The sequence below is a fragment of the Bos indicus x Bos taurus genome, chromosome 26 (assembly GCF_003369695.1).
Source record: "Bos indicus x Bos taurus breed Angus x Brahman F1 hybrid chromosome 26, Bos_hybrid_MaternalHap_v2.0, whole genome shotgun sequence".
NCBI classification, from domain to species: domain Eukaryota; kingdom Metazoa; phylum Chordata; class Mammalia; order Artiodactyla; family Bovidae; genus Bos; species Bos indicus x Bos taurus.
The window spans coordinates 30,589,486-30,610,320 of NC_040101.1; the positions used below are offsets into that span (position 1 = coordinate 30,589,486).

At 42.7% G+C, this 20,835-nt stretch overlaps 1 protein-coding gene and 2 non-coding genes across 5 annotated transcripts in view; 1 reads left to right on the forward strand and 2 right to left on the reverse strand.

Moving 5' to 3' along the window:
- The window catches only part of DNMBP (dynamin binding protein), a 117,282-nt gene that overhangs the window by 53,911 nt on the left and 42,536 nt on the right, over positions 1–20,835 (forward strand). The window contains exon 1 of one of the 3 annotated variants that reach the window (XM_027528495.1): positions 15,925–17,272. The exons of the other annotated variants lie outside the window; for them this stretch is intronic. Within the exon in view, the coding sequence (XP_027384296.1) occupies positions 16,117–17,272 (1,156 nt within the window). The 5' untranslated portion in view covers positions 15,925–16,116. Of the gene's footprint in view, positions 1–15,924; positions 17,273–20,835 lie in introns of those variants that run through there. 3 annotated transcript variants of the gene reach the window in all.
- LOC113884728 lies at positions 1,561–1,643 on the reverse strand. Its single transcript, XR_003508996.1, has one exon.
- LOC113884732 lies at positions 1,711–1,853 on the reverse strand. The gene has a single exon (XR_003509000.1).

Here is a 20,835-nt window from a genome sequence, read left to right on the forward strand (position 1 = left end):
GAAGCCTAGCTTGAAGGGTTTTGAGCACTACCTTGCTAGCATGTGAAATCAGTTAAATTTTGCAGTAGTTTGAACATTCTTTGGCGTTGTCCTTCTTTGGGATTGGAATGAAAACTGACCTTTTCCAAACCTGTGACCAACTGCTAAGTTTTCCAAATTTGCTGACATATTGAGGGCAGGACTTTAACAGCATCATCATTTAGAATTTGGAATAGCTCAACTGGAATTCCATCACCTCCACTAGCTTTGTTCATAGTAATGCTTCCTATGGCCCACTTGACTTCACATTCCAGGATGTCTGGCTCTAGGTGAGTGACCACACCATTCTGGTTATCCAGGTCATTAAGACCTTTTTTGTACAATTCTTCTGTGTATTCTTGCCACCTCTTCTTAATCTCTTCTGCTTCTGTTAGGTCCTTGCCCTGTCTGTCCTTTATTATGCCCATCTTTACATGAAATGTTCCCTTGGTATCTCCAGTTTTCTTGAGGACATCTCTAGTCTTTCCCATCTATTGTTTTCCTCTCTTTCTTTGCATTGTTCACTTAAGAAGGCTTTCTTATCTCTCCTTGCTATTGTCTGGAACTCTGCATTTAGTTGGATATATACAGGGTAGAACATTAGGAGGCATATTTGTGAGTGTAGTGTATTGAGGAATGACATGTTATAGTGGACTTCAGGATGGTGTCAGTTCAGTCACTTATTCATTCAGCAAATGTTGGTGCCAGGCACTGTGTTAAGGACAAGGTACATAATAACAAACATAGATGTTGTCTGCTTTCCAGGAGGTTCTGGTCAAGTGAGTTGCTAATTAATAATTAAAGTCCACATCTAAAACACAGTACCAAGAGTTCCTTGGTGGTTTAGTGGTTAGGATTCTGGGCTTTCACTGCTGTTGCCCAGGTTCAATCCCTGGTCAAGGAACCGAGATCCACAAGCCATGTGTCATGGTCAGAAGAAAACCAAAATAGAACAACAGCAACAAAAAAGGGTACCTTCAAATCTGATAGTTTGGCTTCTGAAGCAGTAGAAATACTCAGGGTTAGTCCAAAATTTCAGATTTCCCTGTATATGTTTCTTTTAGAAACATTGATTAGGACTACATCCTGTAGCCTTGAGAGAATCTCATTTTAACATATCATAGTTCTTTTCTACCTCTAGGAGAGGTTCACATGCTTGAATTTGTCAGGGCTGTACATTCATTTCTTTACTCAGCAAGTATTTCTTGAGCACATACTATGAACCAGGCACTGGCTATACACTGATCAATGAAAAGGATATAGTAGTATCATTCATATTTGTGTATCTTTGAGACTCTAGTGAGCATACTGATATTAACCTGTGTTTATCACACTGTCTGTCTCTCTACCTGCCTTTGAATCATGGCTGTAGTTACTTTTCATGTGGGCCATGACCCTGTTTATCTAAATCAGTGCAGTGGATGATAATTTGTAGAGTTAGCTTCTTCCATTTGGAATCTTGCTCCTAAACTTTTCCCTTTAAGGTAATGCTAAGAGGAAGGTTGAGCAGAGACTCTCGGGGTGATTTTTTTTTTTTTTTTCCGGTCTCAGTCCATTCTCAGAACACGCTCCATCACCTAGTTCCCAGAACTCAGATTGCGCAGTGGTCACGTCATCATCGACCAGGGCTTGCAGGGACCACCCTAACGTCACCCAAATCTTAGCCTAACTGCCTCCCCCTAACCTCCCAGCCCCCGGGTCCCTGGCCCCATTTCTCCTGACACATTTTCATAATCCTCTCAGGCTCCGGGCCAGCGGCGCCGTCAGCCATGGGGCCCGATCATATAAGGAAAATACTGCGGCCTCATCCGGGAGCTGCATCGTGGACCCGGGGGCGACCCTGTCCCCTACGCCACTCAATACACTCGGGGTGATTTTTAATTTGAATTTTAAATGACTGTTGCATAGGTAGTGCTTTGTTGTTGTTGAGTCACTCAGTCATATCTGACTCTCTGTGACCCCACGTCCTGCAGCACACTAGGCTTCCCTGTCCTTCACAGGTGGCGCTAGTGGTCAAGAATCTGCCTGCCAATGCAGGAGACGAAGGAGATGCGGATTGGATCCCTGGGTTGGGAAGAACCCCTAGAGGAGGAAATGGCAAACCACTCCAGTATTCTTGCCTGGAAAATTCCATGGGCAGAGGTTCCTGATGGGCTGCAGTCCATGGGGTCGCAGAGAGTCGGACACGACTGAGCATGCACACATCTCACACATTAAGTCAGAATATGTTTTTCAGAAAAGTAATGTTTTCAGCAAGATACTGGGTGAGATTTAATATCCACTACAGAGAGTCATTAGGTTTAGAGAATGATCGATATGGAATAATAATCTCTGTACACTGAAGTGATACGTAATAGTCCAGACAGATTTTTAAAAACTTAAAAGTATAGTTTTTCTACGTATAGAAGCAATTTATTATTCTGAAGACTTCTTGGAATGCCTCAGTTGTAAGAATTCTTAAACTAGTAAAAGATAAATAGAGTTTTAAAGCTAAGGCATTTTGTAGTCTTTCAAGATATAAATGTTTTTGTAAAATAAATAATGATTTTTCTTTCTAATAATTAAAAATACAAACATACTTTAAAAAACAAACAAATAGTATCCTCAGCTTGTGTAACATCTAGTTTAGGGTGTTGGTTCAGTAAAAATTAGCTCAGTTACTTAAAATGGATTTTTTTCTTGGTATGAAACAGCAACCATAGTCAGAAGCCGTTTGGGGTCTGTGATTCAGGACAGAAGCTAGTTTTCCTCTTAGGATAGATGGTTTAATGTCTGTCAAGATATATAGCTGGAAATGGTTAATTTAGTTATAATTAGCCTGTGAATCCCTGTTTCTTGCAGTTTGTAGTGTAGGTTTGTGAACATTTCCTCACCCTCAGCTCCAGGAAGAGGGGTGGAAAAGCTGTAAAAGCTCCAGGGTTTTAGATTTCATCCAGGCTTTGCAGCACTTAGTGAAAGGACCCGCCTCCTGCGCAGCCAAAAGCATTCCTGCTGCCCCTGGCTAGTTACCTGAGTGTGGGGACTCCTGTGTTTACTTTATCAGATGCATTCAGCAGCAAGACCCCAAAGAGGAAGAACTCTAAGTCGCTTCAGTTGTGTCCGACTCTGTGGGACCCCATAGATGGCAGCCCACCAGGCTCCCCCGTCCCTGGGATTCTCCAGGCAAGAACACTGGAGTGGGTTGCCATTTCCTTCTCCAATGCATGAAAGTGAAAGTGAAGTCGCTCAGTCATGTCTGACTCTTAGCGACCCCATGGACTGCAGCCCACCAGGCTCCTCTGTCCATGGGATTTTCCAGGGAAGAGTACTGTAGTGGGGTGCCATTGCTTTCTCCAGGAAGGACTCTAGGACAGTAATTTATTCAATAAATATGGTTGAGCTTCCACTGTATTCCAGTCAGGGTTCTAGAGTTACAGCAGCAATCTCTGCCCCCTTGGGAAGACAATAAGTAAAAATATGTGTATTATTAGAAGGTAAAAGAACCTATAGAATCAGGGAAAATCTCAAGGAAAAGTGACTTTTTTACTCATTAAGTATTTCTTGAGCACATACTGTGATCCGGCACTGGATATACACTAATTAATAAAAAAAGATATAGTAGTATCATTCATATTTGTGTATCTTTGAAACTCTAGTGATCATACTGGTACTGACCTGTGTTTATTATCCTTTCTGTCTGTCTAGCTGCCTTTGAATCATAGCTGTAGTTACTTTCCGTATCGGCCATGACCCTGTTTATCTAAGTCAGTGCAATGGATGGTAATTTGTAGAGTTAGCCTCTTCGGCATCTGGAATCTTGCTCCTAAATATCTCCCCTTAAGGTAATGCCTTAAGGCTTTGAATGAATATCTGAAAGATTTTAGAGATTCAGCCAAGCCATTTTGGGGTTAGGGTTTTTTTTTCAGGCAGCTAGAATTGCAAGTATGAGAATATGCCTGGTGTTTGAGGAATAGCAAGGAGGCCAGTTTATAAACGTGCGGGCTTTGTAAGTCCATCATTCAAAGTGGAGAAGCCCCAGGAAGGTTCTGAGCAGGGGAACAACATGATGTGACTTAGAACTTGATAGAGTCACTTTGGCTGCGGTGTTGAAAATAGACAGTAGATAGAGATACAAGATCGGGGAAGGCAGCGGCACCCCACTCCAGTACTCTTGCCTGGAAAATCCCATGGACGGAGGAGCCTGGTAGGCTGCAGTCCACGGGGTCGCTAGGAGTCGGACACGACTGAGCGACTTCACTTCACTTTTCACTTTCATGCATTGGAGAAGGAAATGGCAACCCACTCCAGTGTTCTTGCCTGGAAAATCCCAGGGACGGGGGAGCCTGGTGGGCTGCCGTCTCTGGGGTCGCACAGAGTCGGACATGACTGAAGCGACTTAGCAGCAGCAGCAGCAGAGATACAAGGGCAGAAGCAGAGAGACCACTTAGGAGGCTACGATCTAGGCAAGAGATGATGTAGCTTGGGCCAGGATGGTAGAGTGGGGATGAGGGAAAGTGCTCAGTTATTTTGAGCATCATATATTGATATAAGGTATATTTGAGTTGGAGCCAGTAGGAGTTGCTAGTGGATTGGATATGAGGTGAACGAAATGAGAACAACGCTGACGCTGAGCAACTGGAAGGACTGGAGTTGCCAGTAATTTCTCAATTAATGGTGAAGAGTACAGGAGACTCTGGTTGGTGGGGGAGGTGGGACAGGGCAGAGGTCAACTGCACAATTTGATGTAGAGGCCAGAGTTCAGAGGAGTTAAGCCTGGGGACATAAATTTGGGACCAATTTTGAGAGCACATAGACATAAATTCTCTTCAGTGCAGTCGCTAAGTCATATCCAACTCTTGGCAACCGCATGAACCCCAGCACCCTTGACCTCCCAGTCCATCACCAACTGCTGGAGTCTACTCAAACCCATGTCCATTGAGTCAGTGATGCCATCCAGCCATCTCCTCTGTCATCCCCTTCTCTTCCTGCCCTCAATCTTTCCCAGCATCAGGGTCTTTTCAAATAAGTCAACTCTTTGCATGAGATGGCCAAAGTATTGGAGTTTCAGCTTCAACATCAGTCCTTCCAATGATCACCCAGGACTGATCTCCTTTAGGATGGACTGGTTGGATCACCTTGCAGTCCAAGGAACTCTCAAGAGTCTTCTCCAACACCACAGTTCAAAAACATCAATTCTTCGGTGCTCAGCTTACTTTATAGTCCAAATCTCGCAGCCATACATGACCACTGGAAAAACCATAGCCTTGACTAGACGGACCTTTGTTGACAAAGTGATGTCTCTGCTTTTGAATATGCTGTCTAGGTTGGTCATAACTTTCCTTCCAAGGAGTAAGTGTCTTTTAATTTCATGGCTGCAGTCATCATCTGCAATGATTTTGGAGCCCCGAAAAATAAAGTCTGACACTGTTTCCACTGTTTCCCCATCTTTTTGCCATGAAGTAATGGAACCAGGGTGACAGTATACAGCCTTGACGTGCTCCTTTTCCTATTTGGAACCAGTCTGTTGTTCCATGTCCAGTTCTAACTGTTGCTTCCTGACGTGCATACAGATTTCTCAAGAGGCAGGTCAGGTGGTCTGGTATTCCCATCTCTTTCAGAATTTTCCACAGTTTATTGTGATCCACACAGTCAAAGGCTTTGGCATAGTCAATAAAGCAGAAATAGATGTTTTTCTGGAACTCCCTTGCTTTTTCCATGATCCAGCGGATGTTGGCAATTTGATCTCTGGTTCCTGTGCCTTTTCTAAAACCAGCTTGAACATCAGGAAGTTCACGGTTCACATATTGCTGAAGCCTGGCTTGGAGAATTTTGAGCATTACTTTACTAGCATGTGAGATGAGTGCAATTGTGCGGTAGTTTGAGCATTCTTTGGCATTGCCTTTCTTTGGGATTGGAATGAAAACTGACCTTTTCCAGTCCTGTGGCCACTGCTGAGTTTTCCAAACTTGCTGGCATATGGAGTGCAGCACTTTCACGGCCTCATCTTTCAGGATTTGAAATAGCTCAACTGGAATTCCATCACCTCCACTAGCTTTGTTCGTAGTGATGTTTTCTAAGGCCCACTTGACTTCACATTCCAGGATGTCTGGCTCTAGGTGAGTGATCACACCATCGTGATTATCTTGGTCTTGAAGATCTTTTTTGTACAGTTCTTCTGTGTATTCTTGCCACCTCTTCTTAATATCTTCTGCTTCTGTTAGGTCCATACCATTTCTGTCCTTTATCGAGCCCATCTGTGCATGAAATGTCCCTTTGGTATCTCTAATTTTCTTGAAGAGATCTCTAGTCTTTCCCATTCTGTTGTTTTCCTCTATTTCTTTGCATTGATCGCTGAGGAAGGCTTTCTTATCTCTTCCTGCTATTCTTTGGAACTCTGCATTCAGATGCTTATATCTTTCCTTTTCTCCTTTGCTTTTCACTTCTCTTCTTTTCACAGCTATTTGTAAGGCCTCCCCAGACAGCCATTTTGCTTTTTTGCATTTCTTTTCCATGGGGATGATCTTGATCCCTGTCTTCCTGTGCAATGTCATGAACCTCAGTCCATAATTCATCAGGCACTCTATCTATCAAATCTAGGCCCTTAAATCTATTTCTCACTTCCACTGTATAATCATAAGGGATTTGATTTAAGTCATACCTGAATGGTCTAGTGGTTTTCCCTACTTTCTTCAATTTAAGTCTGAATTTGGTAATAAGGAAAAATTACCAAATTTTATGGCAGAAAGTGAAGAGGAACTAAAAAGCCTCTTGATGAAAGTGAAAGAGGAGAGTGAAAAAGTTGGCTTAAAGCTCAACATTGAGAAAACGAGGATCATTGGCATCCGGTCCCATCACTTCATGGGAAATAGATGGGGAAACAGTGGAAACAGTGTCAGACTTTATTTTTCTGGGCTCCAAAATCACTGCAGATGGTGACTGCCGCCATGAAATTAAAAGACAGTTACTCTTTGGAAGGAAAGTTATGACCAACCTAGATAGCATATTGAAAAGCAGAGACATTACTTTGCCAACAAAGGTCCGTCTAGTAAAGGCTGTGGTTTTTCCTGTGGTCATGTGTGGATGTGAGAGTTGGACTGTGAAGAAGGCTGAGCGCTGAAGAATTGATGCTTTTGAACTGTGGTGTTGGAGAAGACTCTTGAGAGTCCTTTGAACTGCAAGGGGATCCAACCAGTCCATTCTGAAGGAGATCAGCCCTGGGATTTCTTTGGAAGGAATGATGCTAAAGCTGAAACTCCAGAACTTTGGCCACCTCATGTAAAGAGTTGACTCATTGGAAAAGACTCTGATGCTGGAAGGGATTGGGGACAGGAGGAGAAGGGGACGACAGAGGATGAGATGGCTGGATGGCATCACTGACTCGATGGATGTGAGTCTGGGTGTACTCCAGGAGTTGGTGATGGACAGGGAGGCCTGGCATGCTGCGATTCATGGGGTCGCAAGGAGTCAAACGTGACTGAACTGAACTGAGTGGAACCAGATGCCATGATCTTAGTTTTCTAAATAAGCCAACTTTTTCACTCCTCTTTCACTTTCATCAAGAGGGTTTTTAGTTCCTCTTCTCTTTCTGCCATAAGTGTGGTGTCATCTGCATATCTGAGGTTATTGATATTTCTCCCGGCAATCTTGATTCCAGCTTGTGCTTCTCCCAGCCCAATGTTTCTCATGATGTACTCTGCATAGAAGTTAAATAATCAGGGTGACAATATACAGCCTTGACGTACTCCTTTTCCTATTTGGAACCAGTCTGTTGTTCCATGTGCAGTTCTAACTGTTGCTTCCTGACCTGCATATAGGTTTCTCAAGAGGCAGGTCAGGTGTTCTGGTATTCCCATCTCTTGAAGAATTTCCACAGTTTATTGTGATCCACACAGTCAAAGGCTTTGGCATAGTCAGTAAAGCAGAAATACATGTTTTTTCTGGAACGCTCTTGCTTTTTTGATGATCCAGCAGATGTTGGCAGTTTGATCTTTGGTGTTCCTCTGCCTTTTCTAAAACCAGCTTGAACATCTAGAAGTTCACAGTTTACGTATTGCTGAAGCCTGGCTTGGAGAATTTTGAGCAATTCTGTTAGCACATACACATTATTTAAAGCCATAATATTTAATGAGATTAAAGAAAAAAGTATAGATAGAGAAAAAGAGAAGAGGGAGTGAGCGGTCTGGAAGATAGGAACTGAAATGGTGTCATTGGAACTGGTGATAGGAGCTGAATGGTGACAGAAATTAAAATTAATTGAGTGCTTATTCTTTGTTGAACAATGTACAAGGTGCTTTTATATACTTTTCCAGTTCCCAGACTTGTCCACATCTGATAAAGAGAAAACTGAGGTTTGCCCAGTCTCACAGCTGGTAAGTGAGAGAGCTGGGGCCCAGATCCAGGCGGGTTTCATTGTGCAGCTGTATGTGCTTCCTTGCTGTGCCAGCCTGTATTGCCAGCGTGTTGAGACTTAAGGAGTGACGGTGACATCTGAGAGTGGGTGGTAGTGAACAACACTTGGAAAACTCAGATCTGTAAGTGCTCAAGGTGGAGGGATCCCGACTGACTCTTGACAACTTAATTCCAAAATAGTTTATGCCACATATGATAATATACATGTTTCAATGCCATTCTCCCAGATCATCCCACTCTCGCCCTCTCCCAGAGTCCAAAAGACTGTTCTATACATCTGTGTCTCTTTTGCTGTCTCGCATGTAGGGTTATCATTACCATCTTTCTAAAGTCCATATATATGCGTTAGTATACTGTACTGGTGTTTTTCTTTCTGGCTTACTTCACTCTGTATAATAGGCTCCAATTTCATCCACCTCATTAGAACTGATTTAAATGTATTTTTTTAATTGCTGACTAATATTCCATTGTGTATATGTACCACAGCTTTCTTGTCCATTCGTCTGCTGATGGACATCTAGGTTGCTTCCATGTCCTGGCTATTATTAAAAACATGTATATTATCATATGTGAAATGAATCACCAGTTCAGGATGGGGAACACATGTACACCCGTGGCGGATTCATGTCAATGTATGGCAAAACCACTACAATATTGTAAAGTAATTAGCCTCCAGTTAAAAGAACTGAATTTATATTAAAAATAAATTAATTTAAAAAATTTATGCCAAATGTTTTTTAGTACTCTTATCTGTTGAAAACTATTTGTTAAATTACATGTATCTATGAATTTAAGAGCATATATGTATGTATATATATAAATATTTAATCCTTCCTCACAGATATACTTTTGACTGCTAGCTTATCATGAAGTTACTTAAGTTTTCAAAATGTTGACCCATTCATACTAGTAACATCCCCAAGATTTGTAACCTTCGCCTAACTCATCTTTAAGTTCATCATAAGGTTTACACTCTTTTTAACACTCTTGTTTTCCTATATTCTAGTCTTTGTTTTTTATTTTTTACAGTACTCCCAGATTCTTTTTCTCTCTGTGTCTTTCTTCCTCTGTCCCAGTCAATTGTCTTTTAATTAGTTCATAGTCTCTTCCTTTACTGGGGAATTTACTTTTTAATCTTAGATATCTGTCTTCTTCATTTCCAGGTCTTCTCTTCCCACATAGCTGGAGGCTGCAGCTGTATTGATATCCCTTGAGTTTTTTTTAACCTTAATGATAGATAGGATCTTCTTTACAACTCCTCCTAATTAACCCTTAGGCTGAAAGGCAGCTGAACTAAGAATTGGAAACCACATTCCTAGTCTAGGAATTCCTTGAGTTCCTGCTGTGTGCTAGGTGTGGGGCATGTTTGTGTCCAGCTCTTTGTGACCCTATGGACTGTAGCCCACCAGGCTCCTCTCTCCATGGGATTCTCCAGGCGAAAATACTGGAGTGGGTTGCCATGCCCTACCTCCAGGGGATCTTCCCCACCCAGGGATTGAACCCAAGTCTCTTAGGTTTCCTGCATTGGCAAGCAGGCTCTTTACCACTAGTGCCACCTGGGAAGCCCATGCTAGGTAGTTGGGTACAAAGGAGAAGACCTGGGGCAGCCACTATTTAGAAATATGCAAGACTAGGGAGATAAATCAGCAAAGGAAAAGGAGCAGGCAGTCAAGTGAAGGAAGCTCTTCAAGGAAGAGAAAGTGACTGTGTCCAAAAGCGACTTGGAGGCCAAGTGAGGTGAGTTCCAGGAATGCCATTGGATTGGATGACCTTGTCAAGAGCAGTTTCAGTACAGTGATAGCAAAGGGATAAAAGCCTTATTGTGTGTGGTAGTCGCTCAGTCGTGTCTGACTCTTTGTGACCCCATGGACTGTAGCCTGCCAGGCTCCTCTGTCCATGGGATTTCCCAGGCAAGAATACTGGAGTGGGTTGCCATTTCCTTCTCCAGGGGATCTTCCCAACCTGGGGTTTCAGCCCGGGTCTCCCACATTGTGGGCTGAGGGGTAAGGAAATAGAAGCATTGAGTATTTGCTTGCTCAGAAGTCTTTCAAAGCGGAAGTATGCTATAAAGGAAAGCAAAGAAATGGGGTAGCACCTGAAGGCAGCGTTGGACTGAGGAGCCAACAGATGTTTGTAGGATGGGAAACATTGAGAGGCTTATGAGACTGGTGGTTAGAGTGGGCACACTGAAGAGGTCGTGGTGGTGGCGGTAGCTAATTGCCGAAACAAAGTCTTTGAGGGTCAGGCGGGAGTGGGAACAGTGAACCAATAGAGAGATTGGCCTGTTTGATCAGAGCAGAGACAGTTCTTCCATTCTAACAAGAGGGAAGGCAGAACAGATGGGTATAGATGCAAGTAGGATGGTGGATATGATGATGAAAAGATGAAGAAACAGGCTTAGTAACTTTCCCAAGATGACACAGCTAGTAAGTGGCAGAGTCAGGGTTTAAAAAAAAAAAAGCACACCCTGTGCTTTTAACCTGTGAGTTCTCCTGCCCTCTGCCTCGATAGAATCTAGCCTGTGCCCAATGGATGTGACCATATCAACTCATTAAGCCTGGGAGTACCTCCTGTGTGACCCAGTATAGAGCTGTATTGGAGATTGGATGTGACCCTTGCCCTCAGGCTTTCGGTGTAATAAAAGATAAACAAGTATAATAAAGTAACAGGTAAGATGAGAGGGATATTTGCCTGGTGCTCTGAAAAATAGCAAGAACTATGGGAATCAGAGAGTGTCATTGGGGTAGAGTCTTAGAAAGTGAGGAGAAGTTGATCATCAGGCTGGAGGAACCTTGTGGGCAGTTACAGAGAGACTGTGGAAAGTTAGGGTGATTACCTTTTCTTACTAGGTTTTTTTTTTTTTTAAGCTATCTCCTCCCTTTTGTTCCTCTGCCTTTTCTATGCTTTGTGTCTCTTCTCTCATCCTCTAAATTCTGCTGCTCCACCTTCACTTCTAGTGTTATGCTCACAGAATTTCTATCCACAGAGGGACATTGTAGCTGATCACCCACCCTCTGTGTGTGTGTTAGTTGCTTAGTTGTGTCCAACCCTTTGCGACCCCATGGACTGTAGCCCACAAGGCTCCTCTGTCTGTAGTATTCTCCAGGCAAGAATACTGGAGTGGTTTGCCATTCCCTTCTCCAGGGCATCTTCCCAACCCAGGGATTGAACCCAGGTCTCCCAAATTGCAGGCAGATTGTTTACTGTCTGAGCCACTAGGGAAGCCCTCAGTAAACAAGCATCTGTGGAATGTGACTGTTACGTCAAATGGAAGGGAGGATAACTATCTACAAGATTATATTTCACCAGTAGGACTGGAACTGAGAAAAATGGGAAAGGTATTCTCCTCATCCCCTTGGGCCACATTTCTTTGCACACAGATTTATCACATGAGAAGAGCAATCCATTCACAACTTTTGATTAGTTCTGGGTCATTGTAGTGAGGTAAAGCTGAGACAGTTTACATTTTTATGCAAACTATCTTTAAAGTCCTAAAGGCAGTAGAGCCTAGAAAAAGAGAGAGGGAGTAAGGATGGGGGAAGGGAGCTCTTTGATTATAACCAGCTATTCACTCTTCACTCATCCACAGATCATTTCTTTTTACCTTCATGTAACTAGTATTCGTCTCACCTGTAATTTATCCTCTTTTATTTATTCTCCTGGTTGACTTACTAGGCCTGTTTCTCATCATGCTTTATGGAAGACTTGAAGTTGCTAAGAGGAACTTTTCCATTTCCATAACAGGGAAAGATAAATCTTTACTTTTCACTTTTGCTTAGAAATAAGTAAGATCATAGAAGTTTAGATTTAAAGTGGCAGAGAAATTATTAACTTCATTTTACACATAAGAAATCTGACAGCCAGAGAAATTAAGCATAGCTATAAACTGGTTATTAGCCAAAATGGAACTTCTGGAAGCTAGCTGTCCTAATTCCTCATCTCATGTGCCCTCTTTTACCCTGTCACTCTGTATAATGCGTAGTCAAAGCTGTCCTCCTAAATGATGTCATCCTGTTGGTTTGTGAACAGAATCACGATCTTTATTGGGTTTAGGCAGGAGGTTTTAGATGACTGATGACTGAGTCACAAGTACTGGACAGTCTGTTACTGTGCTGGTGTGGGTGTTCGTTTCAGTTGGGTGTTGAGGGTCAACACTCAGGCAGGGTAAAAGTAAGCCAGGACTGAAGACAGAGAGGGGATGGCTGTGTGGTGCATGGGGTGGAGTGTGTGCACACTCACCTTGGCAGTGATAGAGTGTGAATTAGACCATGATAGAGTGTGCTTGTTTGCTTACTCGATTTGAGGGAAATGAACATTTTCCTATGTTTTTGAGATACTCCTCTTCGTCTAGTGCCATGAAGTCAGACAGATCTGGGTTTAAATTATGGCCCTTCCTTCTACTGGTTTCTGTGATCTTGGAGAGGTTTTTCAAAGTCTCAAAGATTCTTTATCTGTAGTAAAATAAAAATAATACAATATCCTCCTTATAGTTAGTGAAGATCAAAGAATATATATGTCAGCTCCTAGTCCTCATCCTGATCTTGGCCCTATAAAACACACTTGACAGCATGGCAGCTGCCAGGGCTGTTCCTGCTACTGCAACAGAACAAAAGAACAAAAACTTTGCATGAAAATCAGATTTAACAATCTAGAGGTTAATTCTGTTAGTATAGAATCCAAAGATGTATCACAGTACATTCAGTATTTCAGGAAAGGAAAAGGAGTTTCGAGGAAAACAGAAGCATGGATTTTTAAGAAAGAAGCAGACCTGTGGTGGATTCATTTTGATGTTTGGCAAAACTAATACAATTATGTAAAGTTTAAAAATAAAATAAAATTAAAACCAAAAAAAAAAAAAAGAAAGAAGCAGTCAAGGATGTCATTGGGGCCAACTGCCTCATTTTATAAATGGGTAGGTTGAGTCCCAGAGAGAATAAGTGGTTATCCAAGAGTTCAGTTCAGTCACTCAGTCGTGTCGGACTCTTTGCGACCCCATGGACTGCAGCATGCCTGGCTTCCCTGTCCATCACCAACTCCTGGAGCTTACTCAAACTTATGTCCATTGAGTCAGTGACGTCATCTAACCTTCTCATCCTCTGTCATCCCCTTCTCCTCCCACCATCAATCTTTCCCAGCATCAGGGTCTTTTCCAATGAGTCAGTTCTTCACATCAGATGGCCAAAATATTGGAGTTTCAGCTTCATCATCAGTCCTTCCAGTGACTATTCAGGAGTTAGGATGGGCTGGTTGGATCTCCTTGCAGTCCAAAGGACTCTCAAGAGTCTTCTCCAATACCACATTCCAAAAGCATCAGTTCTTTGGCGCTCAGCTTTCTTTATAGTCCAGTTCTCACATTCATATATGACTACTGGAAAAACCATAGCTTTGACTAGATGGACCTTTGTTGGCAAAATAATGTCTCTGCTTTTAATATGCTGTCTAGGTTGGTCATAAATTTTATTCCAAGGGGCAAGAGTCTTTTAATTTCATGGCTGCAGTCACAATCTGCAGTGATTTTGGAGCTCAAAAAAGTAAAGTCTCTCACTGTTTCCATTGTTTCCCCATCTATTTGCCATGAAGTGATGGGACTGGATGCCATGATCTTAGTTTTCTGAGTGTTGAGTTTTAAGCCAACTTTTTCACTCTCCTCTGTCACTTCCATCAAGAGGCTTTTTAGTTCTTCGCTTTGTGCCATAAGGGTGGTGTCATCTGCATATCTGAGGTTATTGATATTTCTCCCAGCAATCTTGATTCCAGCTTGTACTTCATCCAGCCCAGCATTTTTCATGATATACTCTGCATGTAAGTTAAATAAGCAGGGTGACGATATACACCCTTGACTACTCCTTTCCTTATTTGGAACCAGTTTGTTTATCCAAGAATAAACATCTAATTATTGACAAAGCTTATAACCCTGGTCTCCTTAGGGTTCTTTATATTGTTTCACAAATAGGGATTAGATAAAAGTTCAAGGACACTTGATAGATGACCATAGCTGAAAGTGTAATCTTACTAAAGGCTCTCTTAGCATATCACTCTCTTTCTGAGAAGGCTTCAGTGACCCTTCATTACTCATTAAAGTAAGTGGCCTCAGTCCTTTCAGATCTGCCTGAACCTACCCCTCAAGCATGATCCTGTTACTTTTTTCCACACATGTACCCTTCAAACTGTTCCCCCTTTCCTAGCTTCCCATGTGTGGAAAGTCTTTGGAAACCCTACTTTTACTTGAAAGCACAGCTCAAACACTACTGCTGTGAAGCTGCAGTTGCCCCACCAGAGCCTGCTTTTTGCCATCACCATTTGTGTTTGTTACGGTACTTTCTCCTCCAGTCATACTTTATAGTGTGTTGCTCCTGTGTCGTAAGAGAGACTAACTTCATCCTTTTGTCTTCCACAGTGCTTCACATAAAATAATCTATTATTGATGAATTCAAAATGGTATTTTTATACCCACCTTTCTGATTTCTAGTCTCATTCTCCAGTTCCTAAATATGCTACATGAATTAGGTGGAAAAGAGATTTAGGACATGAATGAGTTTTTTGAAATATATAATTTATTTATTCGGTTGCACTGGGTCTTTGTTGCGGAGAGCAGGGGCTGCTCTTCGTTCCAGCCTGTGGGCCTCTCCTTGCAGTGGCTTTTCTTGGTACAGAGCACAGGCTTTAGGCTCTTGGCTTCAGTAGTTGCAGCGTGCAAGCTCACTAGTTGTGGCTTGAGGGCTCTAGAGCATAAGCTCAGTATCTGTGGCACACGGGCTTAATCGCTCTGTGGCCTGTGGAATCTCCCCAGATTAGGGACCGAACCCATATCCCCTGCACTGGCGGCAGATTCCTGTCTACTGTGCCACCAGGGAAGTCCCAGAAGATGAATGGTTTTGATGCTTCTCTGACATGACAAGTGTCAAGGAAAATGTGAAAGCATACATAACTGTATTCCTTTGGGGAAGAGTTTTTACACTATAAAATTACCCTCACACCAAATCAGAATAAAAGATGTACTTTTTCTTCCTTGAGTGGGATAGCCAGTGTGTCTGCGGACAGGAGCTTGAACAGCTTGTGATTTGAGTGCACACCAACTGGTAACCTGAATCCCATAAAAGCAAAGATCTCAAAGGCGGAAGAGTCCTGCCTCTACTAAAGAGAACGGTGTCCCGAAGAGTTTCAAGTGTCCAAGGAGTAAAGCCAGACTCGGAGGGTAGTGGAGGTCCAGTTTGTGCTGCACATGAAAGCATTTATTCATAGCCCTGATTGATTACTAAAGGATTAAAGAGGCAGATGAAAGTGTTACATGATCTTACCTCGGGCTGTTAGAGGGGGCTGTTTCTCTTTCACTCTGCTTTTTCTGCAAAGCCTTTAGAGCAGCAGAATGCTTCTGCCCTCAGCTCATAAAGCAGCCAAGCCAGTTTGACCAGCTTGAAGGAAACACGAAACAAAACTGCCAACTCCAATCACGAGAACACTAGTTACTAATTACCTTCAGGGCTCCGTGGGGAAAGCTAGAGCAGCTCACTGATTGGATCCTGAGATAGAATTTACTCCACATCTCTTCGTGCTCCGACCAGAGTAGCAAGAAGAGCATTTGAAGTGCTTTGGGAGACATTTTAAGAAGGACAGATACCACCGTGGGCTACCCTGCACCTGTCCTTGTCTGAGCTCAACCCAGACCCATGGAAGAGAGAGAGAGAACGTGTGTCTTTGAGGACAGTGAATATGTGTGAAACCCACAAGATGAAGAAAGAAAAAGAATTGCAGAAGAACGAGGACTGGAGCTCCAACCGGGAGTATGAAGACTGCAGAAGTCTACAGAAAAGGGACCTTCCTGCTCTGGGTGGACTTTACAGAGAGGATGACTGCGATTCCAGACACAAAACCACAGGGCAGAATCGGCCCTACAGAAAAAGGCATTGTGGATACTGGGATTTTGAACAGAGTGAACCAAGTTATGTGGACGATGAAGAAGCAAAGGAAGGTAGAAAGGACTGTGTGTACAACAGAAGTGTGACTCCAGGCTGTGGTGATTGTAATTCAGAAAATGTAGATGATGGGAATCCGAACTCCATGACTAAAAATGATTGGTTTACAGGAAGCCCATTTGTAACCCAGAAAGTTGGAGAATACGGGGAGACGAATGGCTGCGTAAATCATCAGAATCTGAATCATAATCCTAAGAACTCTAAAGAAACTGGACAGTGGACTGACCGCAGGGATTTGAACGATTCTGCGGGGAATTTTGGTCAGCCTCAAACCCAGCATATAGACCGCAGGAATCATAATTACAATCTTGAGGACTGTAAAGAAACTAATTTTTATCATAGAGACCTCAGTGATTTAGATCATGTTCCTGAGAATTATTATACTAATGGTCAGTCTGTGGACTTCCCAGACTTGAGTGGTATCAGTGAACGTAATGAATTTGTCAAATACTGTGACGGGGACAGGAATGTTTATCAAAATGATAAAATCGATCCCCAAACCAAGATTCATGCTGGGGATCAGATGGAGAATAGAGGCTCTGATTCTCTATTTGCAAACTGTGAATATAAATTTCAGAATTACAGAGGAGCAGATTCTCTCCACCAGAGGAAGACTTCAGAATGTAATGGCATCGACAGACCAGGAATGATGGCACCTGAGAGCAGAGGGTTCTTCCCAGAGGGTCCGAGAAGTCAGTGGACAAGGGGGAACCAAGGAGAACATCATGGTGGCGTTCCTCGGGGCACTTCATTAGAGAAGAATAGCTGGCATGTAGAGGAAGAGAGAAGATTAAATGGCCCAGAAACTTGGAAAAGGAACAGCTGCTTCCGCCGCACAGCACCGGGCACCCTGAGACACTCGGAATTTGTGCAGAACAGGAGGAGAGCCCAAGGTAGGAACTCAGACAGGCTTCTTAGAGGATAAGACTGGGAATAAATAAAAGGAATAGTTCTTCTAGGTACCAGGAACATTTGTAAACTTCAGGAAACTGGCCCCAAATTTTTTAATAAGTGTATCCTGAGTGAGAAGAGCCAAGAGTGTGCATAGTGCTGTAAATTTGCGACATGGCTTTCAAAACCAGGCTGCTTTCATGGGAACTCTCCTTTACCTTAGATGGTTTTTCTCAGGGTCTGTAATCCAAAGATCTTTCCGTTTTTACTTTAATATCCTTTGTTTATCTTATGGAGCCTGGGCAAGTCCTTTATCAGGGCACCAAGTGAAAATTTATTTTCCTGGCCTGTTCTCTCTCTCAATCCCTGCACTTCTTTAGATTTTAGAGGGAAGAAGACTTAACTTGTTTTACAGATGGTTCATCCCTTGACATTTAGGAATCTTAAGTGAATGGTGCACACCAAACCTCTTGTGAAAATGAGAAAAGTATATTTTTAATGGTGCATTGTATATGTTAGTTATTCAGGTGAATTTGTCTCCCTGAACTTGAAGATGTAAAATGGGGATATTAAGGGTCTTTTATCATTAGAGGTTCTTTCTTTGTTGCCAGTTTGTCTTCTCCAGGTCTCTGAAATGAACCGTGTTTATTTTGTTGTTGCAATTACTGGACTTCCTTTTAAATCTTTTTTGTGTGTGTTATACTCACGTCAAGCAGACTTTATGGTTTTGGCCAGTTTGGGAGAGTGCAGAACATGATGAGAGGAGAAAGAGTCAGAAAATGTGAAGGATCTAGAAAATCCATCTCACACCTTCCTCCCAAGTGGAAGCTTTCTTGTCCAGGTCTCCTTCAGAACAGGCCCGGTGGTTAGAAGTGTGGTGGATCCACTGAAAAGATAAGTCCCTGTTGTGATCCTGGAGCTGCTGGTGGTTTGTCCAGGGGTCTTTTCAACACAGACTTAACTTGAATTTCCAGGGTGCTGTTTTGGACAAAGCAGGCTCTCTACCTGCATTTGTAAAGATAAAGAATGAAACCAAACTCGAGATATTAAGCAGCTAGCTGTGTTTTCCTAGGTGCATTTTTACTTTGAAATGATGGGGATTGGATGACTTCTACATTCTTTTCAGCTTAAAAATGTCTGATTCTGTGATTCCTTAGGTTAGTTTTTTGCGTCACTCCATTTCCCTTCCCCCACAGCTGTGAACTTTGTTTCCTTTCGTTAGTTCCTTATTGTATTAAGCCTCCTAACTGTGTTTATTGTTTCACTTATGAGTCAAACCTTTCTCTCTGGAGTGTTGTAATATGCCCAGTGAGCTCTCTGAGATCAGTTTGGTTCCACCTGATAACATTTCCATTTTTATAACTCTCTCTTTATGTTTGAGGACTTAACTTTTGATAGTATATTCACATTAACACTTCTTTTCATACCTCTAATACCCTCCTTGACCTGTAACAATGTTTTGGTCTGTCCCAGAGATCTTTTTGCTTTCTAACTTTGCTAGCTGTTTTACAGCACAGGTGCCATTGCCCTTCCTGAAAGTTAGACAGTCACAACAGGTGCTTACGGAAGGGAACACGTTTGATCTTCTGCCTTGAATTCATATCTCAGCTTCCCCATTTACTAGTAGTGTAGCTTTAGACGAATTATTTAACTTCTCTGAGCTTTGGATTCCTTATTTGTTAAGTGAAGATGATCATACCTGTCTCATAGTGAGATAATATAAATAAAACATGACATGTCTAGAACATAGTAGGTGCTCATAAGTTGTGATTTCTTCATCTCTTATCCACCCATCACCCTTCCCCCTAACAAATCCTCCCCCTCCCCAGCTGTCACTGCATGGTCCCCTCCCTTCTGAGATCCAGATTGACCCCCCACTGGACAGACGTCTGTCCTCGGACCCTGTGTTTACAGGTATAATGCCCTTCCCTTCCTCTCTCCCATTGTTCCCCACCTTCCACCTACTGCATCTGAGAAGCAGAGTGCTCCTTGACCACCTCCCAGGCTAGAAACCAAATTGTTCTGCCAGGATTTTTCCTTCCCCTGACCTGTAGTAACAGTTCATTCTGTGAAGGCCTCAAGCTTGGATTCTTGTTACAGCAGGTCTATTACGGTTTTGCCTTTAAGGTGTGTCTCCTCGTCCCGGGAGGCGGGCCTTGCTCCTAAGGTGCAGCTCTGCTGAGGTTTCCAACTGGATATGTTTGTTGAACCTCCTAACTTGAAGGGACTTCACTTTCACTTTTCACTTTTATGCATTGGAGAAGGAAATGGCAACCCACTCCAGTGTTCTTGCCTGGAGAATCCCAGGGACGGGGGAGCCTGGTGGGCGGCTGTCTATGGGGTCGCACAGAGTCGGACACGACTGAAGCGACTTAGCAGCAGTAGCAGCAGCAGCAACTTGAAGGGACTCAGATTTTAAAGTCTGTCTCAACTCACAGAGAGTTTTGAGTGTCTGCTTGGCTCTTTGGCCTTCAGCTGCTGCTTTCTGCTGTGTTCACTAGTCACATCACTTGCATGCACAGTTCAGGATTTGAAGGGAATTTCTGTATAGACTTTGGGGCTGTCCTCTTTGCAGCTTCCTCTTTTTCAGGATTTCTTCCTTAATATCAAGTCACTTCAGAGTCCACGACCTTTGATTCTGCAGCCAAATAAGATCACCATTGGTTGCCTCTCAATTTTTGCTCTACTTCCCGCATGCTAAAACACTAGGGATTCCCTGGGGGTGGGGGTAATGGGGTATCAGATAAACAGGGATCTTACCTAGTTTTCTTCCCATGTTTTGAGTTGTATCCCCTCCAGTTTCTGGCTGTTTTTGCTGGCTTTCCAACACATAGTTGTTTTCAAAAATATCTTGTCCAGAGTTGCTGCTAGTTTTCAGTAGGGAAGTTCGTACAATGTGAGCTACTCTACCGTTACTAGTCCAAAAGTCAGCACTAGGGTTTTATGCTTGCCAAGAACATAAACGGGCTCCCTGGTGGCTCAGACAGTGTAGAATCTGCCTGTAGTACAGGAGACCCAGGTTTGATCCCTAGGTTGGGAAGATCCCCTGGAGAAGGAAATGGCAACCCACTCCAGTATTCTTGCCTGGAGAATCCCATGGACAGAGGATCCTGTCGGGCCATAGTCCAGAGTTGCAAAGAGTTGGGTGCAACTGAGTGACTAACACTTAAGACCATGAATAGTTACAATGGGAAGGGGACCTAGTGCTTCAAATTCTATGTTAACTAGGTTAATTTAAGTGATACTAAGATACCTATATGAAGAACTCTTACAGAGAGAAATAGGAGGCTGAATTCAGATGCAAGTTAAGGCTAACGGTTCAAGGTTGGAGGGCTAGAACACAAAATCCTCTTATATTATTACTAGAAGGAACCTGACATTTCAGCAAGTCACTATTTTATACATGTGGGTAAATACCCATGATTAAGTTTGAAATCTATTTAGTGGATTGCAACTAGCATTTTTTGAAAAATAAAATAGAAGTGAATAGAAAATTTCAAGTACGTCTCATGTAGTAAAAGTATGCAGTACTTCTATATTACTTCTGTGAGTGTATACCTATACA